The sequence below is a fragment of the Syzygium oleosum genome, unplaced genomic scaffold (genome assembly GCF_021117445.2).
Source record: "Syzygium oleosum isolate NSW1041296 unplaced genomic scaffold, Sole_v2.1 Sole_v2.02, whole genome shotgun sequence".
In the NCBI taxonomy this organism is placed as follows: Eukaryota; Viridiplantae; Streptophyta; class Magnoliopsida; order Myrtales; family Myrtaceae; genus Syzygium; species Syzygium oleosum.
In genome coordinates this window covers 4,983,822-5,005,757 of record NW_026607486.1, presented here as the reverse complement: position 1 = coordinate 5,005,757, position 21,936 = coordinate 4,983,822, and the positions used below count along the sequence as shown (strand labels likewise).

General features: G+C 39.3%; 2 protein-coding genes across 5 annotated transcripts; one reads left to right on the top strand and one right to left on the bottom strand.

Moving 5' to 3' along the window:
- The first annotated feature begins 411 nt into the window (after positions 1–411).
- Positions 412–3,817, top strand: LOC115664084 (uncharacterized). 4 transcript variants are annotated; one of them, XM_030586046.2, is made up of 7 exons: positions 413–805; positions 1,378–1,642; positions 1,739–1,809; positions 2,096–2,319; positions 2,504–2,650; positions 3,081–3,305; positions 3,379–3,817. In XM_030586046.2, the coding sequence occupies exons 1-7, from the start codon at positions 536–538 to the stop codon at positions 3,620–3,622; spliced, it is 1,446 nt and encodes a 481-aa protein (XP_030441906.1). In that variant the 5' UTR covers positions 413–535; the 3' UTR covers positions 3,623–3,817. The 4 variants fall into 4 exon arrangements, with proteins under 4 accessions (XP_056164841.1, XP_030441906.1, XP_030441893.1 ...); XM_056308866.1 differs by lacking the exon at positions 1,378–1,642 and having other exon boundaries at positions 412–805; positions 2,101–2,319; XM_030586033.2 differs by having other exon boundaries at positions 414–805; positions 1,378–1,809.
- Positions 3,818–5,398: 1,581 nt separating this feature from the next.
- Positions 5,399–13,868, bottom strand: LOC115664054 (GBF-interacting protein 1-like). Its single transcript, XM_030586003.2, has 9 exons — positions 13,627–13,868; positions 11,985–12,028; positions 11,042–11,141; positions 10,708–10,825; positions 10,050–10,606; positions 9,284–9,557; positions 7,852–8,131; positions 6,227–6,673; positions 5,399–6,092 (listed from the first exon to the last, which is right to left on the bottom strand). The coding sequence occupies exons 1-9, from the start codon at positions 13,811–13,813 to the stop codon at positions 5,799–5,801; spliced, it is 2,301 nt and encodes a 766-aa protein (XP_030441863.2). The 5' UTR covers positions 13,814–13,868; the 3' UTR covers positions 5,399–5,798.
- Between the last annotated feature and the right edge of the window lie 8,068 nt (positions 13,869–21,936).

Here is a 21,936-nt window from a genome sequence, read left to right as displayed (position 1 = left end):
GTAGTAAATTTACCCCGCGCACTCCGAGTCGAGGCTTGGGTCCGGGACCGAAGGCCTCGCTTGATCACATGCTCACGTAGCTTTCAGTAACTTCTTCGGCATGGAAAGCTCGATACACGAATATTCATCGAGAGAAATTTTCCGACATTAAAATGAAGCGGTAAATTGCCAGCTCCTCCAAAATTTTATTAATATCACAAATAAAATTACTAGCGTTGTAAAAAAATTCACTAATATTCAAATGAAGTAGTAAATCACCAGCACCGTCAGAAAATTTATCATCATGTCAATAAAGTAATAAATTACCCACCGCTTTGCTGTTCTGTTAGTAAGTAAAGTAGTAGTAACTGGACGACGAATTTACCAACGTTTCAATGAATTAAGTAAATTACTGACTTCTCTGAAATTTGGACCAATTCGCTTCGCTCGTGAAGCTCTCCCTTTCTATGCGCGCCGCGATTCTTCGTCCCTTTCCAAATCTCAGATCAAAGCTTGGCAGCTCGGAATTCCAGGAAGCAAGGTCGCGACGGCAGCGATGGAACCGTCGTCGTCGCACGACAGCAAGCTCCTGTCCTCCCTCCGGAGCTTCGGAGTCTCGATCCCGGACGGGGTCGATGCGATCGGGGACCTCCAGCCGGAAGGTCTGGCCTCCATCTCCGCCCGGTGCCTGAACCTCGTTCTCCGCGATCCGGCGCTGTTCCCGTCTTCTCCGCCGGAGTCGGCGGCCGACAAGGTCAGGATCTGCGGAGAGATGGCCTCTGCGGTCGAGAATCTCGGTTTCGTCGGAGACATCGGCTTCCACAAGGTAAGGGATGTCCGATTGCGTTGAGTCGTCTTTGTTTGCTCAGTGAAAGGTGGTGATGACTGATGACATCATGAGCTAAGAAAATGGAGTGGATTTGCGTTTTCGAGAGTGGGATAAAATTGAGGCGAGGAACTGGCATTGTGCTTTCGTTTTTAATTTCGATCGAGATGTTTGAGCGCTGTGAAGTAGAGTAGATGAGCTCGGTTTCAATTGAGATGCGTAATTTGTGCCCGAGCGTGCCTCTTGTTTTTGCTGAGGAGAAAGTTGGAGGAGGAGCGCCAGCAATATGTGGTTATACTTTTAGCCTGCAAGTATTTGGGGTGCCGTGATGGCGCGGATAGGAAGTCGTTGCTTATCGTGTACTCTAGTTAGGCGTCGAGGAGGCTTTGTGGGTCGAATTAGTGTGTTGGAGCATTTTCCCTGGTGAATGATGTTTCACTTATTGATCAATTCGTTGCACCAGTTCGTTTGTTTAACCTTGCTGCATCTGCTTTACTTTTGATTCTTGTGTTTGTGCGTCTTTGAAGTTATGCTTAGAACCAGAATGTATCTGTTGCTTGTGCTTACGGCAGTTTCTTTATCCGTCTGAAGAGGACATGTATGAGTTGATAAGGTTCTTGGTCGGGAGGTTGTCCGAGTTGGTTGTAGTTGGAGAAGCAAATGACGCGAGGTATGTCGATTCGGAAGACAAGAAAGAAGGTTGGTTTAGAGATGCGGCAAGAGACAGGATAGGGAAGGTTTACAATGAAAGAGGGGGACTAAATTGGTGGAGAGTAGAAGACATGTTGAGGGAGCTTAGGCTAAACGCTGAAGGGCCAAAGTCATCATGTGCTACCGGTATAGGTTCAGATAATATTATTGTGAATAATATGAGCAGGCAGGAGCCTATTAAGGAATCTGGCCCGTCAAATGTTAATGCATTTGGAATCACAGACAGTGCAGCTGATGCAAATGATCGAGTGCTCGAAGGAAATGCAACTGCACGAGAGAATCAGTCCTCTGAGGTATGTTTATCTACAGAATTTTTTATATAGGGCCTTTGCATGGACAGGATGGTCCTATATAAATTGCCCTTGCTGATGTAATAAGAAAGTCTTAAGAGTGTCAAAATTTTAAGATAAAGACAAGTTTGTCAGCACATGGAGGTTGAGTGTGCATTTATTCCTCTGTTTTAATGCGTATTATGAAGAGCAGTGATTGGCAAAAAGCATCATTTGAAGTAGACTTTTTAGATGGTAGACATATTACTGATAAGCAATGTCCTGATTAATGGTTCATGTTTACTATAAGACAAGATGTTCGATAGAAGAGGTTCAGCTTAGAGAAAAGGAGCTCATGGTGGAGGGGAAAGATGGGAGTTCTGAAGTGACAGACCTTGAGGATGAATTGGAGTTACTGAAGGCCGCAGCAGAAATGGCCTTGGATGAAAATCATCCAACTGATTTCTTCCTTGAGAAACTTAATGGCCAAATTGATGCTAGGAAGAGGAATCTTCTCGAATTGGAGTTACAGTGGTAGGATACAGCCATTCGCTTATATTGCCTGATGATTCTCTTTTAATCCATGCTTGACAATGTTTATTATCTTGCATTCTTCTTGTGCCTTTCATAGGACACTGCAACTTAGACCTGTTTGCTGTATTAGCATATAAGGATACTTATTATGTTAGGTAGTGTGACTGTCTTCATTCCATTTTAGGAATGCTTCAAAGTTGATTCTGGAAGAGAAGAAGACAAGTCTTGAAGAGTCATTATATGCCACCGAACCAGAATTTCAAGAGAAGTTCCAAAAACTGAAAAAAGTTGAGCTAGAAGTGGATTCCATTTCATCTGAAATGAGAAAGAGGCAAGCCTTTCTGTTTGATCTAAGAATGGTTGGGATATTGTGCATTCTCGCGCATACAAGGATAGAACTGTATTACTTTGTTAGAGAGCAAAACTTTCCCTAAAACTTGTTAGGCGTGTAGAAATCCTAACCCTGTATTTGGGTTCACTTTGCGATAAACGTTCCACATTTTATTGCCTAGTGCCAAGCAAGCCCTTTGCATCAGTGAAGGATATTTTCTCTGCATCTGGCATTCTAATACATCAACTCCTGGATTTCCTGCTTTGGATAGTGATCTGGTATGCGATCTACAACTATAAAAACAAATATTGATTTCTAGAAAACAAAGAATAAGAACATCAGTTTTTCCCCTTGTGATGAATAAGCATATTGTTGACTTATTAAAATTTCCAAACTATGGTCTGTCCCTGACTGGCTTTTGATTCTTCAGGGAAGAAGAGTGTTCAGAGCTTTCTGCTGGACTCGAGAAAAGACCGGAACAAGAATCTAGAACATCCCACATTCAGCGGATAAAAGAAATCACGAAGAACAGTCGTAAACAACATGCTGATGTGGAACGCATCCTAAAAGAGACTAGGGAACTCCAGTTAGAAAGTAATTCCATTCAGGAGCGTCTTCATCGAACTTACGCTGTGTTAGATGAAACTGTGTTCAGGTACATCATCCTCATCCTTGCAATTCTATTAGAAGGAAGTGTGTTAATGCTCATGCATATTATCCATGTGTAGAGAAGCGAAGAAAGATCAAGTTGGACGTCAGGCTTACAGGCTTCTTACCAGCATTCATGAAAGCTTCGAACAGATCTTTGAGAAAATATTGTCCGCAGATCGAGTCCAGAGAGAAATCGCAGAAAATGAGAAGAAGCTCGCGGCTATGGCCTCACGGAGTCTGAACATCGAGAGACTACAAGCCGACCTTGATGCCATCATCAAGGAGAACGAACATCTGGAGCAGTGTCTCGAAAAGAACTGAGCAGGGAAAACGGTCTGCTTGAACCTCTCGGGTCGGTACAACTCTGTAAAGTAGCCTGAGTTCGAGATTAGATCCCCAGTTGAATGTTCGATGACACCAAGTTAAAGATAGACAGTGGCGGAAAAGGATGTAGCACCCAAGAAAAGGATATTCTAATCTGTATACTTAGTATCATATCTATTTTTCATTTATATCTGGGCTTTACTACTGTCTGGTGCATAGATTTTGCAAACGCAGCCAGACGCATCAATTGACGCAGAGACTACCGAGGAGAGTAATAAAGATTTTTCCTAAGAAAAAGGTGAGTACCACGGTTCAATTTCAAATTGCTCAAGTACATTTTTGCATTTAATGCTACTCTCAACTCTCGGTTAGAAGCAAGTTCTATACGGGGAAAAGACCACAAAAAATCTCAAATTGTATCACCTGTGACACATTTACCCTGAATTTTTTTTTGTGACACTAAAAATCCCAAATTATGCTATTTTTTGACACATTTACTCCAATGTACTTTAGTCCATGGGCATTTTCGTCTTTTTTGCTTTTTCTTTTTTTTTTCCTTTCCGGCGTCGCCGGCGAGGGTCGCCCTCGCTCGCCCGGGTGAGGGCCACCTCGCCGGCTCAGCGAGGGCAACCCTCGCCCGACGCCGGCGAGGGTCGCCCGACGCCGGCGAGGGTCGCCCGACGCGCGATCCGTCGAGGGCCGCCCTCTCCCGAGTCGGGCGAGGGTCGCCTCGCCCGGGGAGCGAGGGCGGCCCTTGCTCGACTCAGGCAAGGGTGACCCTCGCCCGATGCCGACGAGGGTCGCCCTCGCCTGAGTCGGGCGAGGGCCGCCCTCGCTCGCCCAGGCGAGGCGACCCTCGCCCGACGCCGGCGAGGGCCACCCTCGCCGGAAAGGAAAAAAAAAAAAAAAAAAAAGAAAAAGCAAAAAAGACGAAAATGCCCATGGACTAAAGTACATTGGGGTAAATGTGTCACAAATAGCATAGTTTGGGGTTTTTGGTGTCACAAAAAAAAGTTCAAGGTAAATATGTCACAGGTGGTATAATTTGGAGTTTTTGGTGGTCTTTTCCCTTTTATACGTGTGTGAAAGCTGAATTAATCGAAGATAATTCGCAAGACTTACCACGCATCATCCTTAAGAACGGCGGCGTCTTGAGCACAAGAAGAGAGACAAAACTTCATAATTTTCTTTCGGGAGGGTTTAAAAATAGACGCGACCTTGCCTCATTTACAGTAATTTCACCTATGGCCATGAGACTTATTGTTCGAACACGATAAATTTGGTTCTCCAACTACTGGATCCCATTTTGTTCACGATCATTAGTTCGACGATAATCAATAGGCAGATCCAGCTAGGTACGATGAATCGATACACAATTTTTGTACCTGTGTAGGCAAGTATAGGTAGGACCATCGAATAACGAAGGACAAATATAAATGAAAAATAGACTTTTTACAAGGACCATCGAATCACGAAGGACAAATCTAAATCATTCATTGAAAACTGTGAAGTGTCCATCACGAACGATATCTTGTGCAGGGAAACACGAGAAAATGCACTTGAATACGATACTTTTAGGACGGTGGATTGATCCATCAAAAGATTATGAAAACTTCAAAACCTACTCAAGCAAATCCCAGGCAAAATAAAATGTCGTTTCCTCATTATACCACTCGAGGGATCATGGAAACCTCCGAACTCCCTAAGCAAATCCGAGGAATTATAAGACGTCGTTTCCTCGTAATACCAATTGAAACTCTAAAATGCCTAGCATAGCCAAAAAAAATCACAACTCTATATTTCATTTTTCTTACTAAAAAGAGATAATATACAAGTGCAACAACAGATGGAAGTTTTTTCGAATCCCACCGACCTATCGATTTCTTTGATTCCCACAAAACATCTTGGAAAACCAATAGAAAATAATATAACCAACGAGACTTTCACTACACAGGAAAAAGGTAAGAAAGCAAACCAAAGTGAAAGAAAAGACCCCCTTCCTTGAAATAAAATTAGTCAGCTGATTAAAACCCCTCCAAAGTAGTTCTCCCGATATATCTCGACCTCTTTTGTGTATTTACACTCAGGCTGGTCAATGAGTCGACATTGAATCTTTTCTCCGATACAAACTCATACAGTTGAATGATTGTTGCCCTGTCAAAGTCTTGTCCGTTCAGAAATTAGCGTTCCAATTAATCTGAGCATTATGTGGGGCATGCTGGTAAGCACCAGTTGGGAGTCCCGCCGTCTCAACTGAACCGGATTGAGACTGCTGCAGAAGGGGATGAACGGTTGGGGCAGCAGCCATTGTCTGCGTTGGCTGATGCATTCCAAAGGTGCCGTGACCAGCTTGTGCCGGTGAAAAGGTGACGTGCGGTCCCTGAGGAAGACTGAACAAAGGGTTCACTTGCAAGCTACTCAAATCTTGGCCTATCACAGGAGGAATCCAAACTGCAGAACCTTCATTCTGGTAAAAACATGTTTATTCGACAGTGAGTGTGTGTATACAAATAGCAGTAAAACAAAGCAACTACAACAAGGATATTCACAGGTAAAAGTCAAAGAAACTTAGAAGATCAATAAGGGGGAATAAGGACCCACCGGTTGAGCAGTTGAATAGGGATGACTTTCCTTCAACTGATTAGTCACGTGGTCTTCATTTATAGTCGATGTTCCAGAGGTCACAGCTGGACTAGGGTTATAACCTATGGGAGTAGAACCATATGCTGCATATCCAGAGGGTATTCCGATTGGAGGGGCGGTGGATCCTGGTTTAAATGAAGGGAAAGAGTACTTGATCCCTTGTGCAGCAACAGCTGGAGGTAGATATAAATTTCCCGCTGAAGGCTGTTGAGTGAATCCATTGTGACCTATAAGTTGGTGCATTGGTGGCATGTAATATGGAGGGAGATAGTGGCCATAAGGGAAGTAGTTAACAGGATATGGCTGCCTAAAAATAGGAACTGGTTGCGGCGACACAGCTACGGTACTCTGAGGAGTTGGGGTTGTGGCTGGACTCGGGCTAGAAAGAGCAGGAGCATTCCCATTCTACAATTGGTAACAGAAAACATCAGATATACAAAGAGCATCATTAACTAGGTAAACAGTCAAATAAACTACCGATAAGGCTGACAATCCAACCAACCAGAGACCAGTTGTGCTCCACCATGATGATTTCAGACAAAGCAGAGCATATCATAGTGATAACAGGCAAAATCACTAACTCATTAGTCATCTCTCCACAATGGAACTTATGATACAGGCCAAAAGATTAGCTCTTTCCTACGTTTTTATATAAAAGAAAGCTGAGTAATGAAAAAGTTGATTCAGTTGATTACAAGTGGATTTGTTATGTTTTATGTCCTACCTATTTCTTTTCGCATAGATTTTGCTTAAATGGCATAATTTCCTCAATGATCTTCCCACATAGGACTCATAAGTAAAATAGAACTACAGTTCAGATCAAATACCCTCTAAAAACCTGTGACTAAACCATTTACTGTTCAACCAAAAAAAAAAAAAAACCATTTACTGCAATAAAAAGCCATCAATTTCAATTTCAATTCTAACGTGTTGTTTCTTAACCACTTCCTCTGACCAGCTCAAGCTATTTTACAAAGTGAACTCCAATGCTCAATTGCGTTTACCATTCCAATAAAGGCAAACAAACAGTCTCTCGCACTGTAATCCAGCCTAAGCCTCAAATGCAGAAGTTGCAACATAAACGTGTCAACTGAATATCTATTCTGTTTCCTTTAAATCTGATGATTTTCACAAGTTTTTCCTCGCCATTGGTAAGTATTTACTATTGCTCTGAAATAGGGTAGAACATGTTAAAGATCAGATTAATAACAGTCTTCCCCAATAATATGTTTTGATTCAATTGGTGTCCTTACTATCAATGAGAGAGAGGGAGATTCATGTGAGCATTAAGGGGATTTCCTCTTTCCAATCTTGGTTATTTTCTACTGTTTATGGTAGCCCAAGGAGTAAGAAATCATGGCATAATTGATTTCTTCACTTGGGGGGGGCGGGGGGGCGGGTTGTCCTCTTGATCTCAGACTTACATGTAGATTGTTCTATTAATAAATAAAATTTCTGCAGTGAACTTGGGTCTTGCTCTACTATTGCAGGAAGCCAACATTTAAGTGACATCTGCCTTATCTATAATCAAATCAAGCCAAAAAGGAAAAAGAACCTACGTCAACCAGCAGCATCGGACTTACCATGAAATTTGATGGTCGAGAAACATCCCGTGCCTGAACCTCAGGTCCTTCGGGCTGCACAAACTGGGTACCCAGAATGGATGGCATCAAGCCGAAGCTATTATTGCCGGGGACATCTTGAGCAACAGGATCTTGAGGGGCCTCAGAACTCAAATTTTGCTTGGCCTGATCAAACATTGAGTTACTTAAGCTCAAAACCTTGTTCTCCGAAGATGGTTGCACATTCTCAAGGGCATGAGCTGAAGCTTCAGGATGTTCAGCAAGATTTCCAATTTGATTGCTGAAACCAATCAGTAAAAATGTTAAAAGTGCACCAGTGTTCCCAAGAATTAATACTCTACTGTTCATAGTCCACAGGAATGCCCAAAATGCAGCTTAAATGCTGTCGTGGACTCCAACAGAAACCAAACTTGGCTCAAAGTTTGTGATCAAAACCCTCACTTTGCTCCATCACTTTTCTTTCTTTTGGGATAAAAACTTTGTTCTACTTTGTTGCTTTCAGCACCCTTTACATTGATGGGCATACAGAAACATAAAATACACAGGATAATCCGATAAAGGAACATACAGGGTAAGATCGTTGGAATTATTTATTGGGTGGTCAGCCTCAAAATCAATAAAAGAGCGAATTATATCAGTAAGAAAAGAGTAAACTAAAGAGATCTAGGGAATAGATGAGAAGGGAAAATGATGCATTAAGATAGGCCATGCAACTCTCATCCTCTTGGAGAGTTCCATTTTCAAGTTGTATCACTGCTACAACTAAGACCACCACTTTCACAAAACACATAAGCAGTCCAAGTGAGATCCATTTAGCTAGTGAATGACTTGATTTCAGGAATCCACCGTTGTTGTGAAAGGACACCACACATAGTTGAATAACTACTACCCATTGGGGATTCATACAGTTTCGCAAGTCACACTTCCTGAGGATTAAAGAGAAATGCTAAATTCTCCTGATTTTGTAGTGATTTTCTGATTCTTCTCAAAGAAAGAAGAATCACTACAAAACTCAGAAAAACTACCAATTCGCACAGAAACATCAATCCACAATCACGGAACCATAGAAAAAACCCCCAACCACCTCTTTCCGATAGTGCAAGCTCTTGATGATTGATATAGAAGGGAAACTGAAGATTAAACTGTCGAGGTTTCAGATTTCCTCGAGGTCAAGACTCCAGCATATTTCCTATACAAAGAACTTGACTATTATGCCATTCAAATTCTAGCTTCCTCTATCTACTTCAGTGTCTAAGAAGCATGAAGCAGAATGAGCCAACGTGTCTCGAACTGCATTTTCTGGCACAATTATTTGGCAGATCATATATGCATTAAAGAATGAGAAAAGGTATAAAGCAACATATTTGAGTGCAGACAACCCTAGATAAATCTAAAGCATTTCAATGAATGTGATTTTGTGACATTAACCAACCTCGGAGAAGATTCCTGTACAGTTACATCACTTCCCTGAGAAGATTCAACACCAAGACTAGATTTATCATCACCTACGGTGCCACTGGCATCAATGATTTCTGTTCTTCCTCCAAGACAAGCATCAAAGCTTCCAAATGTCAAACTGTTCTTGAAAGCTTCAGATACTTGAAAATGGTTCGGGAAAATTACATGCTGACCATCAGAAAGACTTGACATAGAGAGAGAATGGGAGCTGGCTTTGCTTTTGTCCAGTGCAACCTTAGATGCAACCACTGTATCAGAAACATGAATAAGAGCTGAACACATTGAGGCTCACTGAGGAAGAAATATAAAGCAAGATTCACGCCAACAATGTGAAAGAGTACTGAACAAGTACTTGGTTGAAGAAACAAAACAATTTTATTAATTAGAGATCAACAACATTGCCATGACACATCTGGCAATGGAGGAACATCAAAGGAGAGACTACTACACTTCAATGGACAACTTCAGTTAGCACTAAAATTCGGATCCATATTGATGAATCATTAATCTAAAGAGAATCAAGAAGATTCAATGTCCTTGACCAGCAGAACTGTTTAATAAAGTCCAGATATGGGAAAGTTAAGAGGAAATAATCAGAAGATGGATCCACAAATGCTACGTGAAACATCAGATCCTGGCATAATCTCACTTGCAGTTAAGAGGATCCATCCTACTGAAAGTTTCAATAAATTACAAAAGCAATCTTACGATGTTCCTGGCACAGAAAATTAGCAGAATACCTTCTAATGGGTCACAGGCCTCTAGCTGTGAGTTGTCATCGTCTTTTGAAGATGACTTGGTCATGGGAGTTCCAGACCTGGTCAGCATAGACGTCGGCGGTAGCTGAGCCGAATGACCCTGGGAAAATTCCACAACTGAATCAAGAGACTTTTCCTTGGAAGTGGAACCCACCGGAACCATCTCGTCACTTGCTTTTTCATTGTTGATTGAATCTGCACCTAACTTCCAGGGAACAGATGGAGCCAATACAGGATCTGAAACAGACGAAATATCAGAGGCAGATGCTGAAGTGGCAGAGACCAGGAGTTGGCCAGGCATCATTGCAGACTTTCCTTCCTCTGCCATGGTCACAGAATCAGAAACGACCATGGAATTTCCCAGCTTATTTTCAGCAGTTGAAAAAATTGGTGGCAACGAACCCTCTGTGTTCAAATCCATAGCTGACTTAACATCAGGACCACCGGGACTGCCATTAACAGAAGAGTTCGGTGCATGAACTTGAGCAGAGAGCCCATTAGACAAATGAGAAGTTCCATTTGGCACCATATTGGAAGCCCTAAAAGCAATGGAGGTTTTATAAACTAAATGGCCAGCACAGATAAGTAACAAAACAAGCAAAAGTACAATCTGATACTGAAAAGAGTATAGCAAGACTACTTTGTTGCACGAGACGCTGCAGTGTTTTTGTTCATCTGCGGAGACATAGGATTGGGCACTCTCTCCACTGAATTACTAGTTCTTTTGTCCCTCTGAACAAGCATATTCCTCCCACCACCTGCATTTGGACAAAAAAGACGACCAATAAAACCACATGAGAGATAGAAAATTGCAGAGCTAAGGTAGGCATTGCTCCTCCAATGTGTAACTCGACTGAATAATGGGTCTATAGGTAATAATTTTCCACAAAAGAGAGAGGAGAGGGGGCACTGAAAATTGCAAGTGACATAATCACTGGAACCACTGAAAATCCTATAGGGAGAAAGCCAACTACCAGAAGAGACATAGTTCGAACGAGGATGTCTGTTTCCCCTAGCCCCTCGTCCTTGAGTGTCTGTTGTTGACTTGGATTCCGGTGATCTTCCATTTGTACTCTAACAATGTAAAATCACAAAACCATCAAAACTCACAAGTAATGATGACGTACAAGTACAACAATGTCAAACGGCATAACCAACGTAATCAAGCATAGCCGTCTAATGGTAATGCTTGTTATGCTTTTTCCATTTGATGGAAGATGGATTGCCAAAAGAAAAGCACAATCATCTAATGGCATGTTTGTTGGACCTATTATACCAATGACTCTCTCATTGAAACAACAAGATAATTATGACTCTTTAAAGCTATGGAAAAACTTTTTGACTTTGAATAACCTTAATCATTGAAACATATTAGCGTTTAAAATTTTGAGGCGTTTAATGTCAAACAAAAATGAAATCTCAAACACCAAAGAAAAAACTAAAAATTAAGATTTGAAACAGAATTCACCCCCAAATACATGTTACTGTGTGGGAACAAGATGGTCTACTATCTCCACTGCGCAAGCGTGCAAGGAAACCGAGGAAAGACAATAATGTCAATTTCTACTATATACAGCTGCAATTGCAACTAATTCGGGCATATGTTTCTGCCAACAAGCATTTTTCCCCCACGAGTTCAATAACTTCCCAGAGCATCTGCCTCAACCTCAAGACATACATCAGCCTGACTTGCATCAGTTTTAACTACTTGGTACTCTAGAAAACTTAGAAGCCGAGCAGCTCTCTGCATCATTTACTTTTGTCTTTTTTTTGTTTATGCTAAGACATGCTTTGAACTCATTCGTACAGAACAAACTAAATGAAGGCCTGTAGCTACATTCAGCCAAACTAAGCAGCAGATGATTTTTCCATAATGTATAAACAAGTTTCTGAAAGACAAGAACAAGGTAAGCATACCTCCTTTCTCCTTTCTCTTCTGCTTTTGACCTCATGATATGTGTCTGCCAACCAAAACATAAGACGTTATGTTTATAAAAGTGGTAACCTAAGTCAACTAGGAAACTTAAGAGTTTGCAGAATCACCAAGTTGAAATCCTGATAATAGCATATAAGGCATCAACATTTAAAAACTCTCAAGCTTTTCTCTGGATAAACCAAAAAAATTTGAGTGAAAAAGCAACTGATTGAGATTAAAAGTGGTTTCTTTATAGCAGATAGATACAAAGTCCCATGCATACAAACCAAAAGCCAGCCACAGTTGACAATGGCGGACAATCCCACTGACAAGATACCCAAAGGGATCAAAACCGTCAAAACAAATCATCAACTCAAACTAAACAAAAAGTATAAAAACAAAGTCATGCATACAGGCCAAAAGCCAGCCACAGTTGACAATGGCGGAAAATTCCACTCATAAGATACCAAAGGGATCAGAACCATCAAAACAAATCATCAACTCAACTAAACAAAAAGTATAAAAACAAAGTCATGCATACAAGCCAAAAGCCAGCCACAGTTGATAATAGCGGAAAATCGCACTGATAAGATACCAAAGCTATCAAAACAGTCAAAACAAATCATCAACTCAATCTAAACAAAAAGCTCATCATTTCTCGCCATAGATATACACCAGGTCAAGCATCTTGATTTACAAATTTCCAGCATTGAACATAGTTGACAGTGACGGAAACTCTACCAATGAGGGATAACATAAGTCAAAAGCAGTTTGTCGAGAGTCACAAGAACAGAATGTGTGGACAACAGGTAATACAACTAGCACAAACTAAGCTTTAGAAATGCTTGTAACTCAAGCACGGTTCATTAAAAGTTCTTACAAATTTACGATATGCCATACCATAAGGAATTAGATATCATGAAATACCAAAGAAATGACATATCCAAAGCCAGCAAGTGAAGGATCGCAGAAACACAAAAAACAACAGGTCGGTGGCATTTTAGCAATTTACAATCAAGTAACAATACCGATATAAAAGGGTTACTCCGTGAACGAAACTTCAGGTTTCATATTTGTCACAGGTCACAATTTACACAGCCGATTGATAACCCACCAATCGACCCCTTCAAGATTGTGCCTTTCTTATAAATGGCAGAGCAATAACAAAGTTCAACACCGTAAATAAGTCCCAACAGTCAGATTAGGAAGAAGTTCAACCGCCTAGAAAGTATCTCACTAACATAAGGTAACACCTGTGGAAGGTCCATTTCCTTTGCAAACTCGTCAGCAGCTCAGGAAAAGCATTCCAGACACTTTCCTATTTTACAAATCTCTTCATCTCCTCATCGAGCGACCCACACTCTTAACTCGCGATAGCTAAAGAAACAAAAAACTCAGAACCCGATCCTTCATAACCCCCAAACGCCGACAAGACGACGAAGTATAACCATCAGAATCTAGCTGGACACACTTCCCCGGACACTCGCCATCTCCGAACACACGAAAGAACGAAATCCCCCACATCGTCCCGAGAGAACCCGAAACGAGCTGACCGGAACAAAGAGATCCAACGGAAGCGAACCGAGACGGGCAATGCCCCCAGCACGCGCCGCGCCCCCCACCCACACGGATGTCGCGGCATACCTTGGTACAGGAGCTTCTCTGCGGTCTCGTCGGGATCCATGGAGCAATCCTTGAGCATCGCGTACACATCCTCGTCCGAGTGCTGCTTGCCGGTGATCTCCTTGATGTTCTGGATCATCTTCCTCGCGTCGGCCGGGATCGAAACCCTAGAGGAGCCGCCGCCGCCGCCGCCGCCGCCGCCGCTCATGTTCCCCCGAAGCACAGAGAGAGAGAGGGGAGAGAGAGGGGGGGGGGGGAGAGGGAGAGAGAGACTATGCGCTCGTGAATACGTCACGTAATAGAGAGAGAGAGAGAGAGATATGGGGTAAGGAGGAAGAAGAAGAAGAAGCAGAGAAATCAATGAATGAGCATATCAATGTCTGTGTGTGTGTTTTGTGTGGGAAGGGGGGAGAGAGAGAGAGAGAGAGATGGAAAAGTGAAGGAAAGTAAAAATTTATCAGAGAGAGAGAGAGAGAGAGGCTACTGTACATGGGAATGAGAAGGAAGGAGTTTGGGCAAATTCCTCAATTTCTGTTTTATGAGCCTATTTCTCCCTTTTCTCTCTACTTTTTACATTTTATTGATAATATTATTTTTTTTTGTCAAGTATTTATTGATATGAGGGAGGAGGAGGAGGAGGAGGAGGAAAGAGGAATGGCAAAATTGGAAATTCTGATGGAGGAAGGAAGGAAGGAAGGAAGGGTTTTAGAGGGGAGGGGGGGGAGGGGCCTGCGGTGGGGCCCCTCTTTTTTCTGAGAGAATTTGGCATGTGAAAGTAGTGAGGGGGTGAGTGTTTTTTTGGGTTCAATTCGTCGATCTTTTTATTTTATTTTATTAATATTTTTGTGTCCTGTGTTATTTTGCTCGGTGAAAATTAGGCTTACGTCGCATTTGATGCACAAGATGAGGATTTGATTACCGAAAGTGTGTTCTGAGATTGATTAAGCAAAAGCAATGAAGTAGTCACGTCTTCCCTCTTTTTCGTAGGCATGCACTAAATAGCAATTCCTTCAAGTTATTAACCTACTCGATTATGTCCGCGACTTACAGTGAGATTGGTTTTTTCATGCATTTATACTCAAGGTTCAAATCAAGGTTGCATGCATTTTTGAGTAAGATCCTTGGTGTAGCATGCATTTCGATTTTTTTCATTGGACATTCTAACATGATATCGAATAATATTATTTATTATCTTTGTTGCATCTATCTATTCCTTTGAAAATATTTTCCAGTCATTTTCCAAAATGTTTTCCGAACATAATTTTTCGCAAAATATTTTTCGCCTGCACGGCCGACGATCTTGTGAAGAAGAAGAAGAGAAGCAAATGATTTTGAAGCAAGTCATTTTCCATGACTATTTAGGAGGAAGGAAAATATTTTCCACGAAAACGTTTTCCGTCCCGAACACAAACCCGAAAATATTTTCCAAGAATATTTTCGAAACTAAAGATATCTCTATACTAGGCATTCGGCTCAATGGCATGGTTTAGGACATTGTAGGTTTTATCGTAAATACATAAAAGAAAAGGCAAAACACTCGTTTCCCTTCAATTCAAATTCAAAATAGGTCGTGAGTTTCGACCATCTTTACTCAAAGGACATGGCCCAGGATTCAGTACATCGAGCAAGATAGATGAGGTAAATTGGTGCCCCAGGGAGGACAAGCAAAAAAAATTAGAGGTCCTAGTGACTAAGGAATGCACTTAACCATGTAATGAGTAGAAGTTTGTCGAAAAATCACAATCTAAGGCATGGCAACCATTCTGTGCCCGAGAATAGATTCTTGTCAAAAATGATTCTTTTTGATTCTGTGCCCGGGAACAGATTCTGGTCAAAAATGATTCTTTTTGATTCTGTGCCCGGGAACTGATTATGAGCATTTGAAGGCGTTTGGTAACGGCTCAAAATTTCTATTCCTGAAATAGTAAAAGAACAGAAATGCGTTTGGTAACGGCATAAAATTTCTTTTTATTAATAATATTTTAATATTTTTTTCTTTTTTTTTCTTCTCCTCCTTGACCATGGCCGGTAAAATATTTTTTAATTAATAATATTTTTATTTAAAATAATTTTTTTATTTTTTTTTGGCCATGGCTAGTAAAATTTTTTCTTATAAATAATTTTTTTATTAATAATTTTTTTTAAAATATTTTACTAAAAAATATTTTTATATTAAAAATATTTTTTTCTTTTTTTTCGCCATGGCCTGGTCGCTGGCCATGGCCGGTAAAATATTTTTTTTATAAATATTTTTTATTAATAATATTTTAATAAAAAAATATTTTTATTGAAATTATTTTTTTAATTTTTTTTGCCATGGCCTGGTCGCTGGCCATGGCCGGTAAAATAATTTTTTATAAATAATTTTTTTATTAATAATTTTTTAATAAAAAAATATTTTTATTGAAAATATATTTTTTATTTTTTTCGCCATGGCCTGGTCGCTGGCCATGGCCGGTAATTTTTTTTTATTAATAATTTTTTTTATTTTTTTCCGCCATGGCCTGGTCGCTGGCCATGGCCGGTAAATTTTTTTTATTAATAATATATTTTTTTTTATTTTTTTCGCCATGGCCTGGTCGCTGGCCATGGCCGGTAAAATTTTTTTATTAATAAATTTTTTTATTAAAATATTTTAATCTTGCCAAATACGGCGAGGGTGGCCCTCGCGCCGGACATTAGAAGCTATATTAAAAACCAAGAAAAAGAAGAAGAAAAAAAATGATTCTCATTTTTGTTCCCAGAATCAAGAAACTACTTTTTTTTTATTCTTGATTCTGCTCCAAAACTGATTCTGGGCACCAATTTGCAAGAATTTGTGCCCAGAATCAAAAAATTAAACAAACGGATTTCTATTCCCAAACTGATTCTGGGAACAAAAGAACAGAATCAAACATTATTTGGCAAGTTGCCACGCGCAGCCTTAGTATATAGCAGAATTCTATTAGAATTCAAGTAATTTGCTGGGTACATCATTGGCTCTTTTATGAAATTGCCTTTGATAGTTTGTACATTGATGTACTAACTTACTAAGTTTTTTTTTTTTGGTCAGGACTAACTTACTAAGTTTTTATTTGCATAAATTACTGACGCTTTAAACTTACTAGCTCTTTTATGGAATTACCAACCTTAATTGGAGTGACTTACCAACATTGTTTGATTAAATTATCACCTAGTTTTGGTTACCAAATTTCATTTGAGTGACTTACCAATACTTAATTATTTTACCAACTTACTCCCATTAGATTACCACCTATAATTTGAGTTACTAACTCCAATTTGAGTTACTTACTAAGTTTATTTTTCTTATAATTACAACGTTTTCCTTATTTTTTACCAACTTTTGTTTACCTATAAAAATTTACCAATTCTCATGAGAAATTACTAACTTCAATTTGAGTGTTTAGCAATATTTCCCCGATTAGGTTATCGATTAGTTATGAGTTATCAACTCTCTTCGAGTTAGTCACAAACTTTATTTGGTACTATTTAATTCACCAATTATTTATTGGGTTATTTATGCAAGAAAAAAGTTTGTAAGGCGTTCAAATAAAATGTGTGGTAATTTCATCCAACAGTGGGTAATTTTAAGGCATTGTTAAGAATATGCAAAACATAGTCTGTAAGTAAAATGCAAAAAAGAGTTAGTAATACAAAACTAGTTGCTAATTTAATCCGAGAAATTTTGGTAATCACTCTAAGGTTAGTTTTTTCTAAAAAGATTAAATAATTTTGAAAAGTTGTTAAGCAAAATAAAAGCGATAGCTCAATAATAAAGTTGGTAAATTTATAAATGAATAAATAAAACCCGGTAACCAATTCAAGTAAGGGAAACCCAAAAGTAGGGGGTAATTTTTTTTTTTGGTCAGAAAGTAGGGGTAATTTAATGGGAGAAAAATTGGTAATTTATAAAAGAACCAAATAAACAATGATAGATAACTCAAACAAGAGTTGATAATGCAAAAATAATTGGTAACATAGTCGGAGAAAAGTCTACAATAACTTTCGTTGAGACTTGTAATCGCTATAAATGAATTCGTAAATATAAGTTGTTAGTAAGGCAAATAAAAAAGGTAACTTAATTTAAAAGTGGGTAAGTTAAAAAGCAAATACACATTGGTAAGCAACTCAAATGACAGTTGCAAATTATAACCGATTGACAACTCGATCAAAGAAAAATTGGTTAGCCACTCAAATAAAAGTTGATATTATTGTACAAAAACTGGTAGATGTGGAGAGATGGTAAGAAAGGTAAATAAAATTTTGTAAAAGATAAAACTATTTTGGATTTGCTAGTGATAAACATTGTTAACAAGAGCTGGTAATGTTAAACTAGGCAGTAACTTAACCGTAAAAAAAATTATGATCACTTTAATCGAGATTGAAAATTCCTAAAATGGGTTGGTCAATTTAATTAGTTCGCAAGCAACTCAAATAAATATTAATATCCAAAATACAAAAACTAGTAAATTTAATAAAGAAAACAATCAAACCTCAGTAAGCAACTCAAATCAGATTGAGAGTTGGTAAATCAAACTAGTCAATAATCTAATGGAAGAAAAGTTGATGAGCCATACCACTAAAGTTGGAAAATCCCCACAAGAATTAATAAATCTAAAGCGTTTGGAAGAAGCACAAATAAAAGTTGGTAAATAATAACAAAAGTTGATAAATTAAAAAAAATAGCAAATAAAAGTTGATAAGTCACTCAAATGAAGATTGTTAAATTTAAGGCATTAGTAAGAGAGACAAATAAAAGTAAGTCAAAGATAAGAAAATGGGAAATTTGCAACAACCAAAAAGAGATCGTCAGTAATTAGTTATTGACAAGTTATTGGGAAATCAAGTGATTGACAATATTTTTATCAACGCTCTTTTTGACACTTATATATAGTTGTTAAATCAAAATAGGAATCGTGAATAGAAATCTTATGTTCAAATACTGTGTATTGATAATCGAATCAAATCCTAAGATACGCCAAAATAACTAAAATAAGTTTTTCTTACCATAAATAACATATAAAGTAAGTAGAATGGTTGCATAATAACAAATTTTGAGTGAAATTCATGATCAAATGCCTAATTTCGAGTGCATGTATAGCGTAAAATAACATATTGTAGCACATTATTCTTCTTAGAAAAAGTGACATTTAAATAGAAATTGAAAGTTTATGTGCAATATCATTTATCATTGGTATGTTATTACTATTAGAAAATATATTAAATTATATACACCTTGAAATAGTATAAAACCTACTTTATTTGATAGGGAAAAGGGAAAATTTCAAATAAGGACCCGAAGTGGGATTGTTTTCTCAAAAAGGGTCCAGAGTGCACAATGTATCAAATAAGGGGATGAAGTAGTCAAATTTGTCTCAAATGAGGGCTTGGCGAGCACATCCAACGCACATGCCACTTTCTAAGCCATGTTGGGGGCATTTTTTTTCGGAGGCAATTTTTTTGTTTTCATTATTTTTCTATTTCTTTTTTTTTCTTCATTCAGTGTTCATCTTCTTCCTTCTTATTCTTCCTTCCTTCCACACTCGTCCAAAACCGAGCCCTAGGGCTGGAGTTTAGTCGTGATTCAAAACCAGGTGACAACGATGGGAGAGTTGCTATGGCTCCGAGGAAGCACTCAACAGTACCTTGCCGACGAAAACGAGCTGCTCCCCTTTGACAGAACCACCGTGGCATGCCCGCTGGGCTCGTCGAGCCGTATACGTTAGAGCGGTGTCGCATGTGTAGGATCGTGGGGCATGGTTTCTCTATGAAGAAGGAATTGAAGGGAGATATTGGGCGTTCACATCTGCGGGAGTGGTCATCGATGATGACATAGTAACAAATGCAGATTAGCGATACCGTAAAGGGTTAAAAGGCATTGATGGCGTTTTTCATTGATTAAGGATTCACCGAACCTCTTCAGAAGAGGATTGAATTTCTCGGACTTTCTTAAAATTTTCAAATCTGGATACGTTCGAATACTCTGCTGCATCAACAAACAAACATATTAAGAGCACATCAGACGGATTCTTTTGTCGAAGCTTTAGAAAACTATGACACTTAATCATTTGATTCATTATCGTGAAGTCTTCCAATCTTTGCTTGCAAAGCATCTTCCATGGCAGAAAAGTCCAGCTCGTACCTGTTTGTGACCAATTAAACATGAAGCAATAACTGATAGAAAAAGAAAAACGACATGGCCTAAACTAGAAAAGCTTTTTAGTCCATTGATCAATCTCATCAAAACACATTCAATGGTCCATCGACCAATCTCGTGCTTAGATGTCTAAATATAATTACGCATAGCGCCCCGTGACAAGAGGACTAAGATTCTCCTCTTAGCTAGGTCTCCACCAATATTACTGGTGGCTCGGCCCACAAAGATATCGGGATAATTGTCAAATCAGTCATAAACCTATTGTACGGCGGCCAATTCAGTCCTAAACCTTTTAATTTTACCAATTCAGTCCTAAACCTTTCTAATTCTTGCCAATTCAGTCCTTCCGGCCAATTTTGGCTGGCCGGCGCTGACGAGGCCGCTGGCCGTCCGGCCAACGCTGACGTGGCAATTTTTTTTTTAATTTTTAAATTTTTTAATCTTTTTTTTTTTTTTCTGATTTCTTCCTCTGGCCGGTCCGGCGACCGGCGGCCGCCCAGAGGGGAGGGCCGATGAGGTCGACCTCGTCGGCCCTCCCCTCTGGCCGGCCGCCGGACCGGCCAGAGGAAGAAATCAGAAAAAAAAAGATTAAAAAAGATTAAAAAATTGAAAAAAAAATAAAAAAAATTGCCACGTCAGCGTTGGCCGGACGGCCGGCGGCCACGTCAGCGCCGGCCGGCCAAAATTGGCCGGAATGACTGAATTGGCAAGAATTAGAAAGGTTTAGGACTGAATTGGCAAAATTAAAAGGTTTAGGACTGAATTGGCCGCCGTACAATAGGTTTAGGACTGATTTGACAATTTTCCCCAAAGATATCCTAAACTAGCATACGCATACCCACGAACCCCTCAATGGGCTTACAGAGACAATGAGCATCAATATTAACCGGCAACAACATCCTCTATAATTCGCAAACATAAATACATAAATCATTTCATGTATCATAATACGTTTCCCAAAACATTTCAGAATGCATTTCGTAAACCAGTTTACAAAAGTTTTCTCGTGAGTCTTTTCCAAAATGTTTCGCAAACCCATTTGCGGGTAATCAGTTTACACTATAATCCAAAGATAGCATTTCAATATCTAATACACAAATGGTAGTAAATGCTCAATCTAATTAGTGCAAGAAATATGCTTGTTCTTAACTCATAACATATATAATCTATTTTGTTTTCGAAATATGAGTTTACAAATTTAAAGAAGAGATAAGTACCGCTCACCTCGAAAAACCAAAAATCAACCTCTGATAGTTACTTAAGCTGACGTACTTGGATTCCAAACAATTAATTGAAAAACGATATCTAAACTGAGTAAATCAATATTCTATTGAACGACTTGACTAATTACACCTATTTGTCGATAAAACGACACCTACGAGCCCAACGAAAAGTTTGCCCATTGTTGTCTGCTATGTGCAGCTCGTACTGAATTTGTTCGCGCCATAACTTCCTCCGCCAAACTCCGTTTCAAGCAAACTTATATTCTATAAAAAGTCCTTTCGATGTATTAAAAGGCCCCTAGCTTTGCCGACTCAAAAGACTGCCGAAGATGGTCGAAAATCATCACTAAAAACAAAAATTCGTAACTGTCCAGTAGAACGCGTAGAACTTTGAAATTCACTCCGATCAAACCGTAACTTCAAATTGATTTCCATCATATTCCATGGCACCACAACACCCTAAAATTTTATATATATATATATATACATACATACATACATACGCAGCTCGACAACCCTTCAATTAGACTTCGCAGCTCAAAATCGACATAACTTCAAATTTGTGTCCTAACATTGAATAGTACTTTGATTAGATGAAGAGAGGCTTCGATTATTTACCCGATGTTGCAAAACGACCTTTGATTGACTTCGAATTGTGAACGCGCGAAATATTTTTCCCTCTTTCCTCTTTTGCTTTTCAAAGATGAACGGCTTTGGTTTCTCTTGTTGTCTTCGCCGAAAGCTACTTCATCTGATGAAGAAGAAATGAAATGATGGGCTGAGTTCTATATATTAAAGGCATGAGCTGTGCTTGGACAGAGGGCCGATATATTACAATCTATATTTCTTACAAAAATTTTGTACTCGAAATGTAGACATATCTCAGTCATCAAACAGGTGAACATATTTGTGTTTTGCCTCCTCCTCAAACTCTCAAGTTGCATCCCTCTT

Bases quoted from the DNA above. Each gene is read 5' to 3' on its own strand.
- LOC115664084 (XM_030586033.2), top strand. From the start codon at position 536: ATGGAACCGTCGTCGTCGCACGACAGCAAGCTCCTGTCCTCCCTCCGG. The intron at 806-1,377 runs GTAAGGGATGTC...TGCTTACGGCAG, and splicing joins GAGACATCGGCTTCCACAAG to TTTCTTTATCCGTCTGAAGA. The intron at 2,320-2,503 runs GTAGGATACAGC...ATTCCATTTTAG, and splicing joins CTCGAATTGGAGTTACAGTG to GAATGCTTCAAAGTTGATTC.
- LOC115664054 (XM_030586003.2), bottom strand. From the start codon at position 13,813: ATGAGCGGCGGCGGCGGCGGCGGCGGCGGCGGCTCCTCTAGGGTTTCG. The intron at 10,826-11,041 runs GTAGTTGGCTTT...GTCCAAATGCAG, and splicing joins TTCGAACTATGTCTCTTCTG to GTGGTGGGAGGAATATGCTT. The intron at 6,674-7,851 runs GTAAGTCCGATG...TACCAATTGTAG, and splicing joins CTCGACCATCAAATTTCATG to AATGGGAATGCTCCTGCTCT.